The 19,658-nt window shown below is 35.0% G+C and overlaps 1 protein-coding gene across 1 annotated transcript in view; it reads right to left on the minus strand.

Annotated features, from left to right (window-relative positions):
* The window catches only part of LOC150099418 (short-chain dehydrogenase/reductase family 16C member 6-like), a 68,681-nt gene that overhangs the window by 18,357 nt on the left and 30,666 nt on the right, over positions 1–19,658 (minus strand). The window contains exons 2-3 of the mRNA XM_090403595.1: positions 18,740–18,984; positions 9,325–9,441 (exon numbers count right to left, since the gene is read on the minus strand). Of these exons, the coding sequence (XP_090259721.1) occupies positions 9,325–9,441; positions 18,740–18,984 (362 nt within the window). The remainder of the gene's footprint in view (positions 1–9,324; positions 9,442–18,739; positions 18,985–19,658) is intronic.

A 19,658-nucleotide genomic window follows, 5' to 3' on the forward strand; every position in this document is an offset into this window, starting at 1 on the left:
TTAAGACCCGGTATGATGAGATGTGTGTGAGATAAAAGGACCTCCTAGATGAGTCTTTGACTCCATGAGGTCTTGTTTAATAATAATAATAATAATAATAACACATTCCTGGATGCTAACAAGTGAAGTTCTTTCCTAATATCCTTGCTTTTAATATATCACCACTGATGCCATCTGTTCACACCTCAAATCTTTCTCAGGACAAGTGTTTTTTTTTCTAACCCAGTTCTCAGATACATAAGTTAAAATTGATTTGAACATTGTCTTGTATACAGCTAATTTTAGTGTTTTGACCAATTTTTCTTTTATTTCATAAACATTTATTCAGTTGATTTCCTACAATACCAGCTTTATTGATTCTGTTGTTTATTTCCATATTTAATTTACCATCCTCACTAAAAATTGTAGCTGAAATGTTTTACTAGTTCTATAAGTTCTCCATTCATAATGCAGTTGATATTTTCTCAAGAAGTTTGGAAATAAGAAAAAGAGAACATGTCGGAGATGTAAACAACAACAACAGAGAAGACAACTCTGGGTTAGCCCTTCATTTCTCAAAGACAAACCACCAGTGAATGGGACAAAAGCTCCATGCCCTATTTAGAAGATTTCTGCTCCCAAAACATAAAATAAGCTATAGCAGTTATCTGTTCTAAAAGCAACCTCAATAGAAATCAAGGTTTAATTCTAGCTAATATTTGAAAGATCCTCATAAGTTCATTAAGAATGCCAGAGTTAAATTTTGCTGCTAATTACAAAACGTTCCCACATAACAACAGTTGATATCATACATGCTCCGTGTGTTTGATGTACATGTTCTTCTGTATTTGTAAAAAAATACAACTGTACTCGGTTCATTCCTCATGAACAGTTTAAGTTGTTGGTGTTTTTACTTAGTATCAATTATTAAAATCCTTCACCTATATACAACCCAGTTTATGTTAATTTCTTGCATTCATCAGATGGTCGAAAATAATATAGAGTCGTTAAGGATGTACATTATCCCCTCTGTTATTCATTATTTACATGGATCATATTATGGAGAAAAGTGGTATTAAACGTGATATCAAAATTGGATATGTTAATCTCAGCTCTTTACTTTACAAATATGATGTCATACTTCCAAACAAATCCATTAGAAGTTTGCAAGATTCCCTGACTAAATTGAATAGCTGTTGTAATAAATATTTTATAAAGGTCAACAGAAAAATTAAAAACTATGGCCTTTAAAGAACGAGATCCAGCAAGAACTAAAATAGTAATAGATAAGAAGATCTTAGAACAGGTGAATTCATTTAACTACCTAGGATGTATGATCACATATGAAAATGAAAAAGATATAAACGTAAAAATTCCAAAATATTTAAAAATAACAGGTGTAATTAACTCTATATTTAAACCAAACCCAGTTCAAAAACAAACCAAACTAAAAGTATACAATACATTAGCCCTACCAATCTTAATGTATGAAAGCGAAATCTGGACAATAAAACAAAAAGACAAAGATTAATAACAGCAGAAATTAAGTTTATGAGAAAAACTGCAAAGTATACCCTATTTGATCACAAAAGAAATGAAGAAATTATGAAAGAATTAAACCAAGAACCAGTAATGGAAAAAATTAAAAAATATAAACATAAATGAATGGAACAGGGGTGCTTAAGGATCAAAGCTGTATAACTGAGAGGAGACCTCCACATAGCCTTTAAAGGAATGTGGAGAACCGACCAGGGCTTCTGACCTAATGTCCAATTCTCACCTTCTCGTGGTGCACCCTGTTGGGTATCTACTTTGATACTGAACGAATGAGGATGGGCTGGCAATTTGGGATTTAGCCGAACAAATTGTATTCTTATTGGTTAAACCAAAATAAAAAATGATGGTACAACATGACAAAATTCATGCCAGCTGGGGCGTCACCCGGTTAAACAAGGCCCCGGTTGTTTTCGCCAGGGAACCAGGGCGAACAGCGAAACGTCAGCTACTGGAACAAATCTGAAAACAAACCCCAACTCAACATCACCAGAGTTAAAGATCGGTACTATCAACGTAAGAAGTCTGAATGCCAAAGAAATGGAGCTAGCTGAGGAATTAGATAAGTACCAGATCGACATAATAGGGGTGACTGAAACAAAAAAGACCAAAACTGGTGAGATCTTTCTGAGCAATAAATACAAAATGTTATATTCAGGCAATGACAATCAAGGAAAAGAAGGAGTAGCCATAGTATTCAACACAAAATACGAGGCTAATCTTCTTGAATGGCAGTCAGTCTCAAGTAGAGTAATGTGGGCAAATATGAGAATGGGGAACTGGACAATGAGACTTATTTGTGCCTATGGTCCCACAGAAGGTTCTACTAAGGTACAAGTGGAGGAATTTTTTGACGCTTTAGAAAAAGCAACTGACACAATGAAAAAGAAAAAGTTGGTCCTTGTTGGGGATCTAAATAGCAGAGTAGGAAATGATTGTGAGACATATAAAAATATTTTGGGAAAATTTGGAGAAAAAGAGCAAAGCTAATAATAATGGCAAATATCTGTAGGGTTTCTGCTCAGGACATGGAATGGTTATTATTAACACCATGTTCCAACATAAAAATGTGCACAAATTCACATGGAGAGAAGAGGAAAGGAATAAGAAAAGTCTCATTGACTATGTTATTGTTGATAGTGATGTTTTTCTCCCTGGTGCAGGCCACCAGAGTGTACAGAGGATATGAAATTGGAAGTGATCACTATTTAGTCTTGAGCAGGATAAAATTGAATTTCATATTGAAAAGAATAACATGTAAGAAAGTTTTAAAGCAAATAAAAGTTGAGCAGCTTTCAGATGTGAACTGTAGACTAAAATACAGAAAGATTATTGAAAAGAAAATGAAAGAGTTTGAGAACAGGAATCAAACCTTGGAGATTCAGTGGCAAACTCTGAAGAAAACACTGATTGATTCTGCCAGAGAGGCATGTGGTTAGGTTGTGTGCAAGGATAAAAAAATCAGAACTCCCTGGTGGACACAGGAAGTTAAAGAGGCAGTGAAGGAAAAGAAAAAAGCATATCAAAAGTTCCTGGCAAATAAGTCAGCTTTTACTCTTACAGAATACAGAGGCAAATGTAAGAAAGCTAAACAGTGTATAAAACTAGCTAGACAAAAGTCATGGGAGGACTTTGGCAAGAATACAGAAAATAAATATCAAGAAGGTGGCAAAATATTCTGGGGGTTGTTGAAGCTTAGGAATGGAGGAAAGAGTGCTGTAAAAGGAGTTAGAGATGATAAAGGTGATATGAAAACAGGAGAAAAAGATATCCTTCAAGTATGGAGTAATTACCTTGAAAAACTGCTAAATGAAACAAGCAGTGACGACAGCACAGTGATAAAAACACTGACCAGGCATGCAGTCAGGAATACATATTCATACTTGAAGTAGAAAAAGCTATCAAAGGCTTGAAATGTGAAAAGGCAGAAGGAGTAGATGATATTCGACCAGAAATGCTGAAGTATGGTGGTATAAAAGTCTTACAGTGGCTGCACTGCATAGTTCAGAAAGTCTGGACTGAGGGACGAATTCCCGATGATTGGAGTAGAGCTCTCATAGTACCCATATATAAAAAGGGAAATAAAACTGAATGTGAGAATTACAGAGGTATTTCCCTACCGAGTGTTCGCGGCAAGATCTATGCAAGTATACTTGAGAAACGGTTGAGAAGAATTGTGGAAGAAAAGCTTGGTGAAGAACAAGCTGGATTCAGGCCAAATATAGGCTGCCAGGATCAGATCTTCACTTTACGAGAAATAGTCGAGAAAGCATGGGAATATAACAAAGATCTGTATTTAAGTTCTGTCGATTTGGAAAAGGCATATGACAAGGTGCCAAGAGAGAAGCTATTCAATACTGCAGTTATATGATGTCAATGGGGCATTATATCAAGCAATACTTAGTCTTTATTTGAGTTGTGAGTCAGCAGTTAGAATTGAAGGAAGTACAGGAAGATGGTTTAATGTTAAATCTGGTGTGAGACAAGGATGTACATTATCCCCTCTGTTATTCATTATCTATATGGATCACATTGTGAAGGAAAGTGGTATAAAACCTGATATCAAAATTGGAGATGTTAATGTCAGCTCTTTGCTTTAGGCGGATGATGTTATACTTCTAAATAAATCCGCTACAAGTCTGCAAGATTCTCTGACTAAATTGAATAGCTGTTGTAATAGATATGGTATGAAGGTCAGCAATAAAAAGACAAAGACAATGAAAATAGGCAGAATCATTGAAATTGTCAACTGTGTTGTGAATGGAGAACCTGTGGAACAAGTAAAACATTTCAGTTACTTAGGCACGATTTTTACTGAAGATGGTAAATTAAATATAGAAATACACAACAGAATCAGCAAAGCTGGTATTGTGGGAAGTCAATTGAATAAATTCATATGGAGTAAGAGAGAAATTAGTCGGAACACTAAATTAGCTGTATACAAGACAGTGTTCAAACCAGTTTTAACTTATGGATCTGAGAGCTGGGTCAGAAGTAAAACACTTGACCAAAGACTAGAGAGCGCAGATATGAGAGTCCTGAGAAAGATTAGAGGCGTGAACAGATGGCATCAATGGCAATATCATGTTAAAAATGAGGATATTAGGAAAGAACTTGACATTGTCAGCATCCAGGAATGCATTAGCAGAGCTAATCTCAGGTGGTATGGTCACTTAAATAGAATGGGAGAGGAAAGATTAGCAAAACAAGTGTTCTCTGCCAGGTTTTTCTGGAAAACGACCCAGAGGAAGACCAAGATATAGGTGGATTGATACGGTACAAAGTGCCTTAGACGATAGAAATATAAGATCTGATAATGTTGGAGTCTTGACAAGTAACAGACTGATTTGGAGGAAAACTGTAGATAGGAAGTTAGTAATGATGTAAATTTTTCATGTAGTACTGTCATATCCTGTACACCCCTTGAGGGTACATGGCAGGAATTTGATGATGATGATGATGAATGGAACATGTTCAAAGAATGAAAACAGAAAGATTACCAAAACAAGCTTTAAAGTACGAGCCATTAGAAAAAGAAAACCAGGACATCCTCTTAAACAATGCCTTCTAAGGTCGGAAGAGGCCATGGTAGGCCTAAATCCTTGATACACATGATGATGAGCAATAACGAGGCAAAGACAATGAAAAAAGGCAGAAGCATTGAAAATATCAACTGCATTATGAATGGAGAACTTATAGAACTAGTAAAACATTTCAGTTACAATTTTTAGTGAGGATGGTAAATTAAATATGGAAATAGACAACAGAATCAAAGCTGGTATTGTAGGAAATCAACTGAATAAATGTTTATGAAATAAAAGAAAAATTGGTCAAAACACTAAAATTAGCTGTATACAAGACAATGTTCAAATCAATTTTAACTTATGGATCTGAGAACTGGGTTAGAAAAAAAAACACTTGTCCTGAGAAAGATCTGAGGTGTGAACAGATGGCATCAGTGGTGTTATATTAAAAGCAAGGATATTAAGAAAGAACTTCACTTATTAGCATCAAGGAATGTGTTAACAGAGCTAATCTCAGGTAGTATGGTCACGTAAACAGAATAGGAAAAATTAGCAAAACAAGTGTTCTCTGCCAGATTGGCAGGAAAAAGACCCAGAGGAAGACTGAGATATAGGTGGATTTATATAGTAAAAACTGCCTTAGAAGACAGAAATATAAGATCTGATAATGTTTGAGTCTTGACAGGTAACAGATTAATTTGGAGGAAAATTGTAGATAGGAAGTTAGTGGTGCTGTAAGTTTTTCATGAAATACTATCATATTCTGTACTTTCCTTGACGGTACATGTCAGGAATTCGATGACGATGATTGTATTCCTTTTGAGTGTTTTCTAATACCATGCTGTCACTGCTTGTTTCATTTAGCAACCTTTCAAAGGAATTACTCCAGACATCTGGAATATTTTTATTTTCAGTTTTCATGTTACATTTATCATCTCTGAGCTTCTGTAACTCAGTCGATATAGACAAAGTCATTTACTCGGAAACATCTGGGTTTGATTCCTGTCCCTGATATGAGGAACTTTTATCTGTTTTTTTTTTTTCAACTAAAGGTGAGTTAATCAGTCTCATACAGAGATGGAGGGTTTTTCACCCCTCAAAACAGGCAAACTGTCCACAAGAACACACATCTACAGACATAAATACATTTCCCCTCCAACATCAGACTGTGCAACAAACCGGTTGGGATCGCTTAAAGTAGCATCATGTAAAATAGCAAACTCTGCATCAAGTGGGATGTAATGCGAGGAAGAAGAAGATGTTAATTTATCATCTTTGATTCCATTTATTGTACTCTTTCCAACATTTCTAAGCTTTTTCAATAGCCTCCGGAATATTTTGTGGCTGCCTGATATTTTCTAAGTTCTTAAAGTCTTTTGTTTCTAGTTATATACAGTGCTTTGCTCTGTTATATTTTTCTCTTTATTATTTAAGAACATAAAATGACTTACTAGCCAGTTCCTGGCGAGTGGTCAGAGTATCCGCTCTCCAGCCAAAAGGCTGCGGGTTCGAATCCTGCCTTGGGCATGGATGTTTGTGATTGTCTGTGAAAGTACTAGTGGTGGTAGTCGGCGATAGATGCCGTTGGTGGTAGATGATGAAGGTTGGTGGAGTAGTGAGATGAGGAGTTGTAGAGTAGATGCCCTCCCTCGATGAGTCTTTGGACTCCCTGGAGGTATGATGTAATAATAATAATAATGGAGTTCTCATTTTTCCATTTTCTTCAGGGCTGCCACTGAATCTCCAACGTTTATTTCTTGGTTTCCAACTCTTTCATTTTTACTTGCATAATGCTTGTGTAACAAAGATCTGTATTTAAGATTTGTCAATCTGGAAAAGGCATATGACAAGGTGCCAAGAGAGAAGCTATTCAATATGCTACAGTTATATGGTGTCAATGGGGCATTATATCAAGCAATACTTAATCTTTATTTGAGTTGTAAGTCAGCAGTTAGAACTGAAAGAAGTACAGGAAGATGGTTTAATGTTAAATCTGGTGTGAGACAAGGATGTACATTATCCTCTCTGTTATTCATTATCTATATGGATCACATTATGAAGAAAAGTGGTATTAAACATGATATCAGAATTGGAGATGTTAATGTGAGCTCTTTGCTTTATGCAGACGATGTTATACTTCTAAATAAATCCGCTACACGTTTGCAAGAGTCCCTGACTAAATTGAATAACTGTTGTAATAGATATGGTATGAAGGTCAGTACTAAAAAGACAAAGACAATGAAAATAGGTAGAATTGTTGAAAATATTAATTGTGTTGTGAACGGGGAACCTGTGGAACAAGAAAACATTTCAGCTACTTAGGAACGATTTTTACTGAAGATGTTAATTAAATATGGAAATAGACAACAGAATCAACAAAGCTGGTATTGTAGGAAGTCAATTGAATAAATTCATATGGAATAAGAGAGAAATTAGCCGGAACACTAAATTAACTGTATACAAGACGGTGTTCAAACCAGTTTTAACTTATGGATCTGAGAGCTGGGTTAGAAGAAAAACACTTGACCAAAGACTAGAGACTGCAGATATGAGAGTCCTGAGAAAAATTAGAGATGTGAACAGATGGCATCAATGGCAATATCATATTAAAAACTAGGATATTAAGAAAGAACTTGACATTGTCGGCATCCAGGAATGCATTAGCAGAGCTAATCTCAGGTGGTATGGTCACTTACAGAGAATGGGCGAGGAAAGATTAGCAAAACAATTGTTCTCTACCAGGTTGGCAGGAAAATGACCCAGAGGAAGACCAAGATATAGATGGATTGATATGGTACAATGTGCCTTAGATGATAGAAATGTAAGATCTGATAAATGATAATATTGGAGTTTTGACAATAACAGACTGATTTGGAGGAAAATTGTAGATAGGAAGTTAGTAATGATGTAAATTTTTCATGCAGTACTATCATATCCTGTACACCCCTTGAGGGTACATGTCAGGAATTTGATGATGATGATGTTTGTGTATTTGAGTCTACAGGTCACCTCTAAAAGCTACTCAACTTTGGTTTGTTTTAAAACTTTCTTACACACTCTTCTTTTCAACATGAAATTTTTTTCTGCTCAAAAATGAATGGCGATCACTTCCAATTTCAAATCCTCTGTAGATTCTTATGTCTTGAACATAAGAATCTACAGAGGATTATTGTGTTGATTGTGATGGGAAAGCATCACAATCAACAATAACATGGTTAATGAAACTCTTCGTATTTCTTGAATCTTCTCTCATGTGAATTTGTGCATATTTTTATGTTGGAACATGTTAGTAATAACTAGTCCATGTCCTGAACAGAAATACAGCAGATACTTTTCATTATTATTAGCTTTGCACTTTTCTCTAAATTCTTCCAAAACATTTCTATATGTCTGCTAATCATTTTCTACTCTGCTATTTAGATCTCCAACAAGGGCCAACTTTTCCTTTTTCATTATGTTAGTTGCCTTCTCTAATGTCTAGGAATATTCCTTTCATTGCTTTCTTAGTATAACCTTTTGTGGGAATATAAGCGAAAATAAGTTCATTGTAAAGTTTCCCATTCTGATATCATGAATTCTGCTGATGTTGAGTTGAGATATGTTCAGAAATTTGTCCCAGTAGCTGAATTTTCACTGTTCACCCTCGTTCCTTCTTGAAAACAATGGGACCTTGTGGACAATTTCCTAGCCATTTAATGGCTGGGAAATTCTGTTGTACCATCATTTTCCATTATGGTTTAAGCCAATCAGGATACAATTTGGCTAGCTAAGTCCAAAATTGCCAGCTTATCCTTGTCCATTCAGTATCCAGGCTGATACATAACAGGATGCATCACAAGAAGCTGACGACTGGATATTCGGTCAGAAGTCCTGGTTGTTTCTCTACGTTCCTTAAATGGCTATGTAGAGGTATCCTCCAGTTATCCAGCTTTCATCCTTAAGCACCCCAGTTAATTTGTTCAAAATTTTATTTTTAGTTGTGACTATTGATATTTCCATTCCATATTATTTTTAACAATTGTCTTTATGGAAAATATTGATATCTGGAGTTCACTTCTTGCAATGATTATCTGGTTATCTACAAACCATGGATAACCAAATAATCCCCTTCCCACCCCAAAAAAGTAGGCAAAAACAGTAATGACTAATTCAATACAGATTCATTTATAACATGGGAATGTTTATAGATGGCAGAGACGGCTACAAGAAGAATAAATTAGTGCATTTAAAAGAAATTTAGGCAAGATAATTATGAATTTCAGCTTACGATTTTGCTATTAAGAGCAGACTGAAGAATTTTGGCAAAATTAATACTTCCTGATTAGTGAGTACTGCTCCCATTATTTCATCAGCTACGTATTCAGGCTCAAGAAATGAAAATGCTCTGAAAGGAATGGAAAGGATTAAAGGATTACTGTTTTTCTTAAAAAAAATCTTTCCAAGTAAGAGTATCCAGTTTATAGAGAGCTTATACTAACAATTACAAAAAAATAAAATTGAAATTTAGTCTGAAGAATATTACAAATAATCTGAATAGTTTAATACTAATCATTTTAATAGCTAATAATATGCATAATTAATAATAATTTTTGTTTTATTACATATACAGCAATTCAGATTAGGCTAAGTAACACTTTTCAAATCAAAATTTTAATTGATTTTTGAAAATTAAATTATGTCATCAATTTAACTCTCAAGTTGCTTTCGATACTTTTATATGTTGTAAAACTTTACTGAAGATCTTAATCGGTAAATTCACTGGAAGACAGCTAATTCAGTTCCTCATTATCATGAAGAAGTTCTTATCCCCCCCCCCATTATTTTTTTAATACATTCATTGGTTTACTTGTAATTTATGGTTTGCAATGATTTTGTGAACAATGTTTATATATTAACATAACACAGCAAACAAACCTAAAGGAACCGCAGAATACTTCATTCTGGCAAATTTTCTTTAGAAAGCTGTGCTTCTATGGGCTTTGAACAGGATTTTTGGTAACTGTTATAATGATGTTTGATATAGTGAATGTTTCTAGTTAAAGTCAAAGTAGGTTTAGGCCAAAAGACTTCTACGAACTTTATTTCATCTTACCCTTGGTCCTCCTGCTTTTTTCTTCCATTTATTTTGTACTCAAATCAAGAAGCAATTCTTATTCATGCAGTTTAAATTTTCATCAGCTTTTGTCTACACTTACATATTTGCTATAAGCTAGGTTTACAGCAAATGTTTTTAATTTATTTTCATATTTGTTTGGTGGTGTCCTAACAGGTGCATCAGGCTACTGTTCAAAGATATTTCATTACAATATTGCTTTTAAATAGTAAAGCTAAACAGAATATAGTATTATATCATCCAGTTCTTATATGTTTTCTTATTAGGGAATGATTTAAATATTATTATTATTGTATGGCACCTCCATGAAGTCTGACGACTCATCACAGGAGACTCCACACTATCCACACAATCTATCATACTTCTCCTTGAACCCATTAATAGATAAAGCACTCACAACTGACTCTGGCAATCCATTCTACTCATTCACAACTTTCCAAGCAAAAAACCTAGTCCTCACAACCCTATTAACCACACCTTTATTCAACTTCCAGGCATGAGCCCTTGTTCTAATCCCTCTAGCTAAGTGCAGAAACATTTCCCCTGCATGTATAAAAAACCTTTAAGCAACTTAAATGTTTCTATCACTTAAATATTTTTCTCCTATCAACCAACTTCTGCAATCCACACACCCTCAATCTATCTTCATAGGGAACATTCCACAGACCACTCACTATCTTGCCTCTGAATCCTCTCCGCCGGTTCTTCACCCCCAAGAAACCCAGAGAACCAGACTTGAGCACAGTAATCCAGATGTGGATATATCAAGGCCTTATAAAGAGCAATAACAACTTTCTTATCTGTACTTGTTAATGTGTTCTTCAACAGCCAAGTAATCTTATCTTAGCAATATGTTCTCTAAACTTTAACTCTCTGTCTACCACCACCCCTAAATCTATAGCTTCATCTATTTCCTAGGGTACAGTACCATCAATGTCATACATGCTTGTAATCTATTTATTCCAAAATGCATAACTTTACATTTCTTGACATTAAACTGACACCCATTATCTTTTGGCCATAATGACAGCCTATTTAACTCTGCAAGCTCTCCACATTGCCTTGATTACTTATTACTCTACCTAATTTCACATCATCAGCAAACTGAATATTTCCTTTCAGGTTATTTGCTATATCATTTATGTACAAATTGAACAGCAATGGTCCCAGTACTGAACCTTGCGGCACATCACTAATCACCTGTTTTTGCCTTGATTCTGCCTTTCCATATACCACTTTTTGATATCTGTCCAGCAGCCACCCCTCTTATCCACTTAACCAGTGTTATATCTATCCCCATTTGTTCTAATTTGCAGAACCAAGTTCCATGTGGTATTCTGTCAAATGCCTTTGCAAAATCCAGCAGAATCGTATAGCCATTTCCTTTATCCAACTCTGCTGTTACTTTATTATAAAAAGACAGTAAATTATTAAGGCATGACTGACTCTTCACAAAGCCATGTTGCCCCTCATACAGTATCATATTTTTATCCATCCAATCTTCAATTCTCTTTGTTGTGAAATATGTTGTGAGCCTTCTTGAAGATAAAAGTTAATTAACCAGAAGGAGATCTACCAAGGTACTACTATGTGTGCATTTGTACAGGCAGATAAGAGTGTTTCCTCACATAATATAAAACAGTTACCATGCTGATGTTTGTATAAAGGGTTGCTGTGTTGCTCTTTTCCATCTTGTCTTATTTGAAATTTATCCTCTTTATTAATGCAGTATGCCAAATCAAAGTAATATGGAGAATACTATGGAGAATGGTGTTAATAAAAAAGAAATGGCAAAGAAGAATAACACCGAAAATAAAATATGAGATCATAAGTAAACATGCAGTCCGAAATTACTGTTAAAGCTCTTTGTAACAAATAGTATCCTTCAACTGTGTCTACTCATTATTAAAAATTATGAAAACAACTACCATGTTATAGTAAAACTTCAGTTTAATATAAACAAAATAATCACTCTATGTTTCGACCTTCATACCAAGGTCATCATCTGGAATATACACACACACATATACAAAGAAACAAGCTACATGGTATGCTAAAATTACAGTAATCTGGTCAGCCGTTACAGTTACTGACCTGACTTCTGATGGCTAGTAGTTGCGATATATCTAAGCTGGAGTCCGTGTTATTATTATCTATTTGATTACAAATTATTGACAGATATATTAAGCTAGAGAGCAACATGCTCTCACATAATTACTCATATATATTAGAACAAAACAGTGTGGATAGTGGCCAATAAGAGCTACAATTATTGCTTAGAGTAGAGTAAAGTAAAGTAAGGGTTTGCTGGAAAACTTGAACTTAAGTGGGCTGAAACCAGTGGCGGCTCATACATAAGCATTGCGACAATGCAGCACCCCCAAGGAAAAATGAAAAAATTAAGTTTTGTTTGTGTTTATAAATAATAACAATGCTTACAACATGATATAAATGCAATACAACATGTTAAAGGTTACAGCTTATGTTTTGACATTGATTGAATAGTTAATAATTGGAATTGTTCGATTAACACTTTAATTATAAAACAAATGCACTAACGCAGTGTTGGAATTATCATGTTAGGGTAATTGCAGCTGGTCTTGCCAATATTCGTTTGCGCTTCTCATTGCACGTTACCAGTGATTCTGACACTGCTTGTTTGGGCAGTCTATCATATGCTTGCATGTGTTATTTCTGTGAGATATGAAAAATTTTATTACTGGTGCGTGTTTGTGGTGAGGTGAACTATTTTTTGTAAATCTTATTTTATTTTGCTAAAATAACATATAATTATTTATTTATTATTATAAATACAAGGAATTATGACGAGTGTCACTGTTGAAAATATGAAAAGAATTAATTTTTTCAATTATTGTCACACGAAACAAATGCACTGCAATCTAACGCAGTGTCAGAATTATCACTTTAGGCCATTTGCAGCGGGTCTCGCCGATATTCGTTTGCACTTTTCATTGCACATTATCAGTGATTCCGACACTGCTCGTTTGGGCAGTGTATCATATGCTTGCGCGCATTATTTCTGTGAGATATGAAACTTTTATTATTGGTGTTTGTTCGTGGTGAGGGTAAAATATTTTTAATAAAGCAATCTTTTAATATGTAAATTTATTTATTAATAAATTGGTTACTGATTAGGAAAAAAATATTTTTATTTATTTATTTTATTTTATTTTTTTTTTTGTATATGCAGCACCCCCACTTAAAATTTTCACTAGCCGCCACTGGCTGAATCTGTTCAAGTTTTCCAGCAAACCCTTACTTTAGGACTCTAAGTAATAATTTCAGCTCCTATTAGCCACCACACTGTTTTGTTCTAATATATATGAGTAATTATATGAGAGCATGTTGCTCTCTTAATATATCTCTTAATGATTTGTAATCAAATAGATAATAATAACAACAGGACTCTAGCTTTGATGTAGTAAGGTTTTGTAACAGTTGATCAAATTACTGTAACTTTAGCATAACCATGTAGATTGTAACTTTAGCATAACCATGTAGTTTGTTTTTTTGTATATATGTGTATGCTCCAGATGATGACCTTGATATGAAGGGCAAAATTCAGTGAGTGATTATTTTGGTTTATATTAAAATGAAGTTTTGCTATAACACAGTAGTTTTTTCCATATTTAATAACGAATGCTGATCACCGTGTAACTATGTAGGAGAAGATTCGACTGGCTTACTATTGTTACTTTAACTATTTAAATGTCCCTTTATTTATTTAAACTATTAACAATAATTTAATAGTTTAACCAGTCTTTTACAATCTTTTAACCCTGGAGAAACACTTGAATTAATTTTCAGGTTTCAGGAAAGCTCTGCATAAAAATTATTATATCTTATGTTTATATATATAATGTATAAGAAGTTTATTTTTTATTTTTTTTCAATCACAATCTTTCTCAGAATCCCAAGTGACATCTAGTGGAACCCAGGCTGAGAAATCCTAGTTTAAACTATTAAATCATTGTTTTGTTGCCCTTTATTTATTTTTAATACTGAGATCAAATATCATCATTAAGAATGTAATTCCTGTTTTAATTCCATTATGTCTATGGGAAATAAATTTCTGTTTAATGATGAACACCTGGAGATGCAAAAAAAAGAAACAATTGTGGAGGCAATTTAAGGAGAAAGGTGATCTGCAGGCACAGTCTTTTATATATACTAGTATATATATAAAAGACTAAAACTATGCAAGACTCTTCTAAATAATATAATAAATATTGCATGATTTCTTCAGGCAACATGAATCAGAGAAATGAAAGTGGAGTCAGTGATTTGTACCAAGCACAAATACACTTCTTGAACAGAAAGCAATTTCAAGCAGAGTGACGTGTATAAATTTCAAAATAGGAAATGGACAATGCACCTTATTTGTGGATGAATAATCATTTGAAAAGGTAAAAAACAATGTATAGTGGTGGAGGGACAAACAATAACAACAAAAAAAGCCTCCTGATAGAGACCTAAACAGGAGGAAATGAATTCCAGGTCTGCAGAGAAGCTTTGAAAAATTTTGAGCAAAAGAAGGGCTTATAATAAAAATTAAATTAAATGCTCAATGAATTTCAGCCCATTATAGGACCAATCATTATAAACACTATGTTCTAACATAAAAATAATGTATAAATTCATATTCATAATTGAGAACAATGAATATTATTTTAATATGAATATTAATATTCTTTTCAGGTCTCCATGACTCACTGTAGCAGGTCAAACTTTCTACATAAAAAAAAAATATGCATATCATATTTTTATTTGAAAACAATTGATATTTGTGCACTTACCACCCAATCCAGCATCACATCTACACTTTTATCACTCTCTATGCATCAATTTCTACTTTTCACTCCCTTCACATGTCCTTATAGTTTCCAGGGAAGACTTCTCTTTCTCCATTAACAATTACTCTATGTAGAAGGTCCCAATCAAAATTGTATCCTAATAGTTCATAAGCCCTCCCATCTTGCTGCTAGAATAGCATGGACTCTTTGAATGTTGCAGGAGGCATGCTGTATCACAGTGTCAGGATTGCTTCCCAGAGTTATATGTGTTTTTGGGGAGAAGAATTCGAATGCTGGATTTCTCGATTCATCTACTCCAGATGTTCTATAATTCAAATTCCAACAAATTCGGGGTCCATGACATTCTCTTGCACCTAAAGTTGCTTTTGTGTTCAGAGAACCACTCTCAAATAATATTGGCAATGTGACAAGGAACATTATCCTGCTGAAACACATCTGTGCTACCTGGAAAGACATCACCATGAAGGGATGGACCTCATCAGCTGCAATGGATAGGCTTTGCCGCATTCCTAAAAATGACTACAAGTATTAGGACTCCAACTTCCACTATGCATAATGTTGCAGCCTCTTCCTGTCTGTTTCGGTAGTATTATAACATGAGGATAATGCTTTTCTTTCTCTCTGTTTCCAGGTTTTCACCTTAACTCTCCACCCACAGAATAACTGGAAATGAAAAAACTTTTTCCAGCCTTCAGTGGTTCAATGGTATCTCTGACATACAAACTGTTGATATAAGTCATGTAGATGTAAAACTGAAAGGGCTGGATGTTGATTGTGAATGGAAAGTGGTAAAGGAGTGCTTGAGGGGGGGTAATGGCAGACCGTATACCTAGAGTCAGGAGAGTAAATCAAGTAGAAGTTAAATGGATGAATATCATCATCAAGCTGGAGCTGCAAAAAAAAGAAACAATTGTGAACGGGAACATGAACAGTACAAGGCACAGGCCAGAAGGGTAACTAGTGTGGTAAGAAAGGCAAAAGCAGATTATGAAAGGAAGTTAGCAATGCAGGCTAAAGAGAATCCCAAACAGTTCTTTCGATATGCTGCAAGTAAAAGAAAGAATGTATATGGCAGAATAATTTTAAGGAATGTGGATGGTATGGAGGTAACTGAATCTGTCAAAACAGTAGAATTACTAAGTGAACACTTTGCAAGAGTATATCATCCAGGTGGTGATATTGCAGGAATAAGAGAGCCAAAGGTTATACGGGCTTATAATAACTGAGGTAAATGAAATGGAGGTGCACAGCATATTACAGAACCTTAATGTGAATACAGCTATGGGATTGGATGGTATACCAGCTCGAGTCTTACATGAAGCGGCAAGGAATTATCATTGCCCTTGACCACATTCTTTAATCTAAGTCTCAGCTCTGGGTTAGTCCCAAGGGAGTGGAAAGAGAGGAAAATAATCCCATTGCATAAAGGAGGCTCCAATGATGTAGCAAATTACCAACCAATCAGCATATCATGACTGTTGTTGTCAGAGTATTGGAAAAGTTGGTCATGTGCAAAATACAGGAATGGATTGATGAAAATGGGATACTGTATGGAATACTGTGAAGGGTAGGTCATGCCTCAGTAACTTGCTCGCATTTTATAATACAGTGCAGTTGAGTTGGATAAAGGTAACGGTTTACAGCAAAGTCCTTTGACAGGATAATGGAATTCTAATCAGTAAAATGCAGCATATGGGGATGAATACAGGGTTGGTGAGATGGATAGGAGGATGGTTAATGGAAAGATATCAGAGAATCAGAGAGTAGTTTATTCAGGAGTAGAGTCCAAAAGAAGGCCTGTGACTAGTGGTGTTCTGCAGGATTATGTTCTTGGACTGTAACTGTTTAATTTGTTCATTAATGATCTAGGAAAGGATCTGAGACGAACTGTTCAGTTATCTGCCGATGATGCAAAGTTGGGTAGAGCAATAGTTATTACAGATGATGTCAAAATTTTGCAGGATGATTTGGATAGATTGGCAGAGTAGGCAAAGGAAAATGGATGTCAGTTTAATGTGGGAAAGTGTAAGGTTAAGCATTTTGGTGTGCAAAGATTACCAGTTGTATACCACATTGGTGGGACTGTACTCCAGGAAATTGACAAAGCCAGAGAGTTGAGAGTGTTAGTGGATAGGGAGTTAAAGTTTAAGAAGAACATAGCAAAAGTGGCTAAAGCAGCTTATCAGATAATTTGGTTACTGAAGAATATTTTGATAAGCAGAGACAAGCAGGTTATCGTTCCTCTTTATCGAGCCTTGATAAGACCTCATCTTGACTACTGCGTGAAGATCTGGGTGCCAGGGTTTCCTGGTGATGAAGTGGTGGAGAGGATCCAGAGACAAGTGACCAAGATGGCAGCAGGTCTATGGAATGAACCTTACAAGAACAGGTTGAAGATTTGTGTTGTAGAAACTGGTTGATAGGCAGAAAAGGGGTGATATGATTAAGACATATGAATTACTGAGAGGTTTCACAAGATTAATTCAGAGGAAATTTTTCAAAACAGGTGTGTTGGTGGGAGAACTAGGGGGTCATCCATGGAAACTGAGTAAGAGTGTATTTAGCAAGGGTTGACGTCAGAACTAGGTTTTTTGCTTGGTGGAGGGGGAAAAAGTGTAAATATTGTCACAAATTATTGGCATGTTCTTTATTTTCATAGGAAGCACTATTCAGTCAGCAAACTAATATATAATTCAATGTCCTAAACAGCAATGTGCCCATTGTCTTCGGCAGAGATTTGCCACAAATCTCTGGATGGAATAAGTCTCCAGAGTCTGTTGTGGGTTCCATGACTGTGAATGAGTTCAAAGCAAAGTGTGATAGATACTGTGCAAATGTTGGATAATTCTTGATACGATGTTTAGGGCCTCCTTCAATGAGTTTAAGGACTCCTTGGAGTTGCCTGTAATAATAATAATAATAATCCAGAACCTGATAAGAGACCAAATATTCTTTTTCCAAGCCACTTCACTCTTCCAAGAAGAGTTGTGATGGTGGTCTCCCAAAAATTATCATCTATCATTAGCCTTAGTTACAGTATTCAACTTTCTTTTTCTCCACATTTCCTACTATTTTCCTCACCATGCATTTTGATATGTTTGAAGTCATTTCCTGTATTATTGTTGCAATCATATTCTCTTTCCACGGCAACCAATTTTACATTTTTCTGGAGATTCTATCCATTCATGTGTTGATGCCTATTTTCCTGACTCGATGCTTTCTTCATCCCTCTCTCTCTCCCTCCTCCACCCCCACAACAACAATCCCAACAACATTTCACTCAGATGTAATCCTCCTCTTGCAGCATGCTCCCCTCAAATCTATCCAGGGCATTCACATTCCATACTGTTCTTCCTAAACATTCTAGCCATTACAGTACAATATGATACTTAAATAACAGCTAAATGCCATTCTGTGTCATACCCTTCTCTATCTGGGTACTTCCACCAACAATTGCATAATGTTTCATTATAATGCTACTTGATTGCATGAAATATTTTAATTTTTTGAAACTCTGTTCTTCTTCTTCTTCAATTAAACAAAAAATGGCAAAAAAGTTCTTCTTCAATTAAACAGGCATCTTGTTAAAGACTAAAAAGAGTTAAATAGGAGATATTTCATTTAACACTGCAACAAAACATGCCAAACCAATAACATCAGTTTAAACTGAAATTTAAAAAAATTCAGCTATAAACATTTCCTTCAGATTTGGCAATTTTGAACTCATTACTCACCCAGGATCAGTACCATGAAACATGCCAGTATTTATGAAATATGGACAAACTACTGTTGAGTGTATTCCATTATGGCCATCAGTCATTAATTCCAAACGAAGAGATTCTTCAAAACCAACAGCAGCAAATTTACTTGAACAATAATCTCCAAGGTGTCCAAGACCAGTTGTTCCAGCTAAACTTGCAACAGACACAATATGCCCATGGTTAGATTCAATCATATCTGGAAGGAATGCTTTACATGTCTACAGGAAGGAAGGAAAAAGTTCGGTTAGCTGTTTTCCATACATAAAAAATAGCTAATTATAGAACTAATATTAATATATTTGAAATTTTGCTTTAAGCCAATAAGAATACAATTTGGTCAGCTAAATCCCAAATTTCCAGCCCATCCTCATCCGTTCAGTATCTAGGTATATACCTAACATGGTGCACTATGAGAAGTGAGGATCGGACATTAAGTTAGAAGCCCTGGTCTGTTCTCCGCATTCCTTTGAAAGCTATGTGGAGGTCTCTTCTCAGTTATATAGCTTTGACCCTTAAGCACCCCTGGTGTCAGACAAGGATGTACATTATTCCCCTCTCCTATTCATTATCTATATGGATCACATTATGAAGGAAAGTGGTATTAAACCTGATATCAAAATTGGAGGTGTTAATCTCAGCTCTTTGCTTTATGCAGATGATGTTATACTTCTAAATAAATCGGCTACAAGCCTGCAAGATTCCCTGACTAAACTGAATAACTGTTGTAATAGATATGGTATGAAGGTCAGCATTAAAAAGACAAAGATAATGAAATTAGGCAGAAACATTGAAAATATCAACTGCATTGTGAACGGAGAACCTGTGGAATAAGTAAAACATTTCAGGCACTTAGGCATGATTTTTAGTGAAGATGGTAAATTAAATATAGAAA

Source organism: Typopeltis vanoorti, chromosome 14, assembly GCF_054136105.1.
Source record: "Typopeltis vanoorti isolate ZY-2024b chromosome 14, IOZ_Tvanoo_1.0, whole genome shotgun sequence".
Classification (NCBI taxonomy): Eukaryota; Metazoa; Arthropoda; class Arachnida; order Uropygi; family Thelyphonidae; genus Typopeltis; species Typopeltis vanoorti.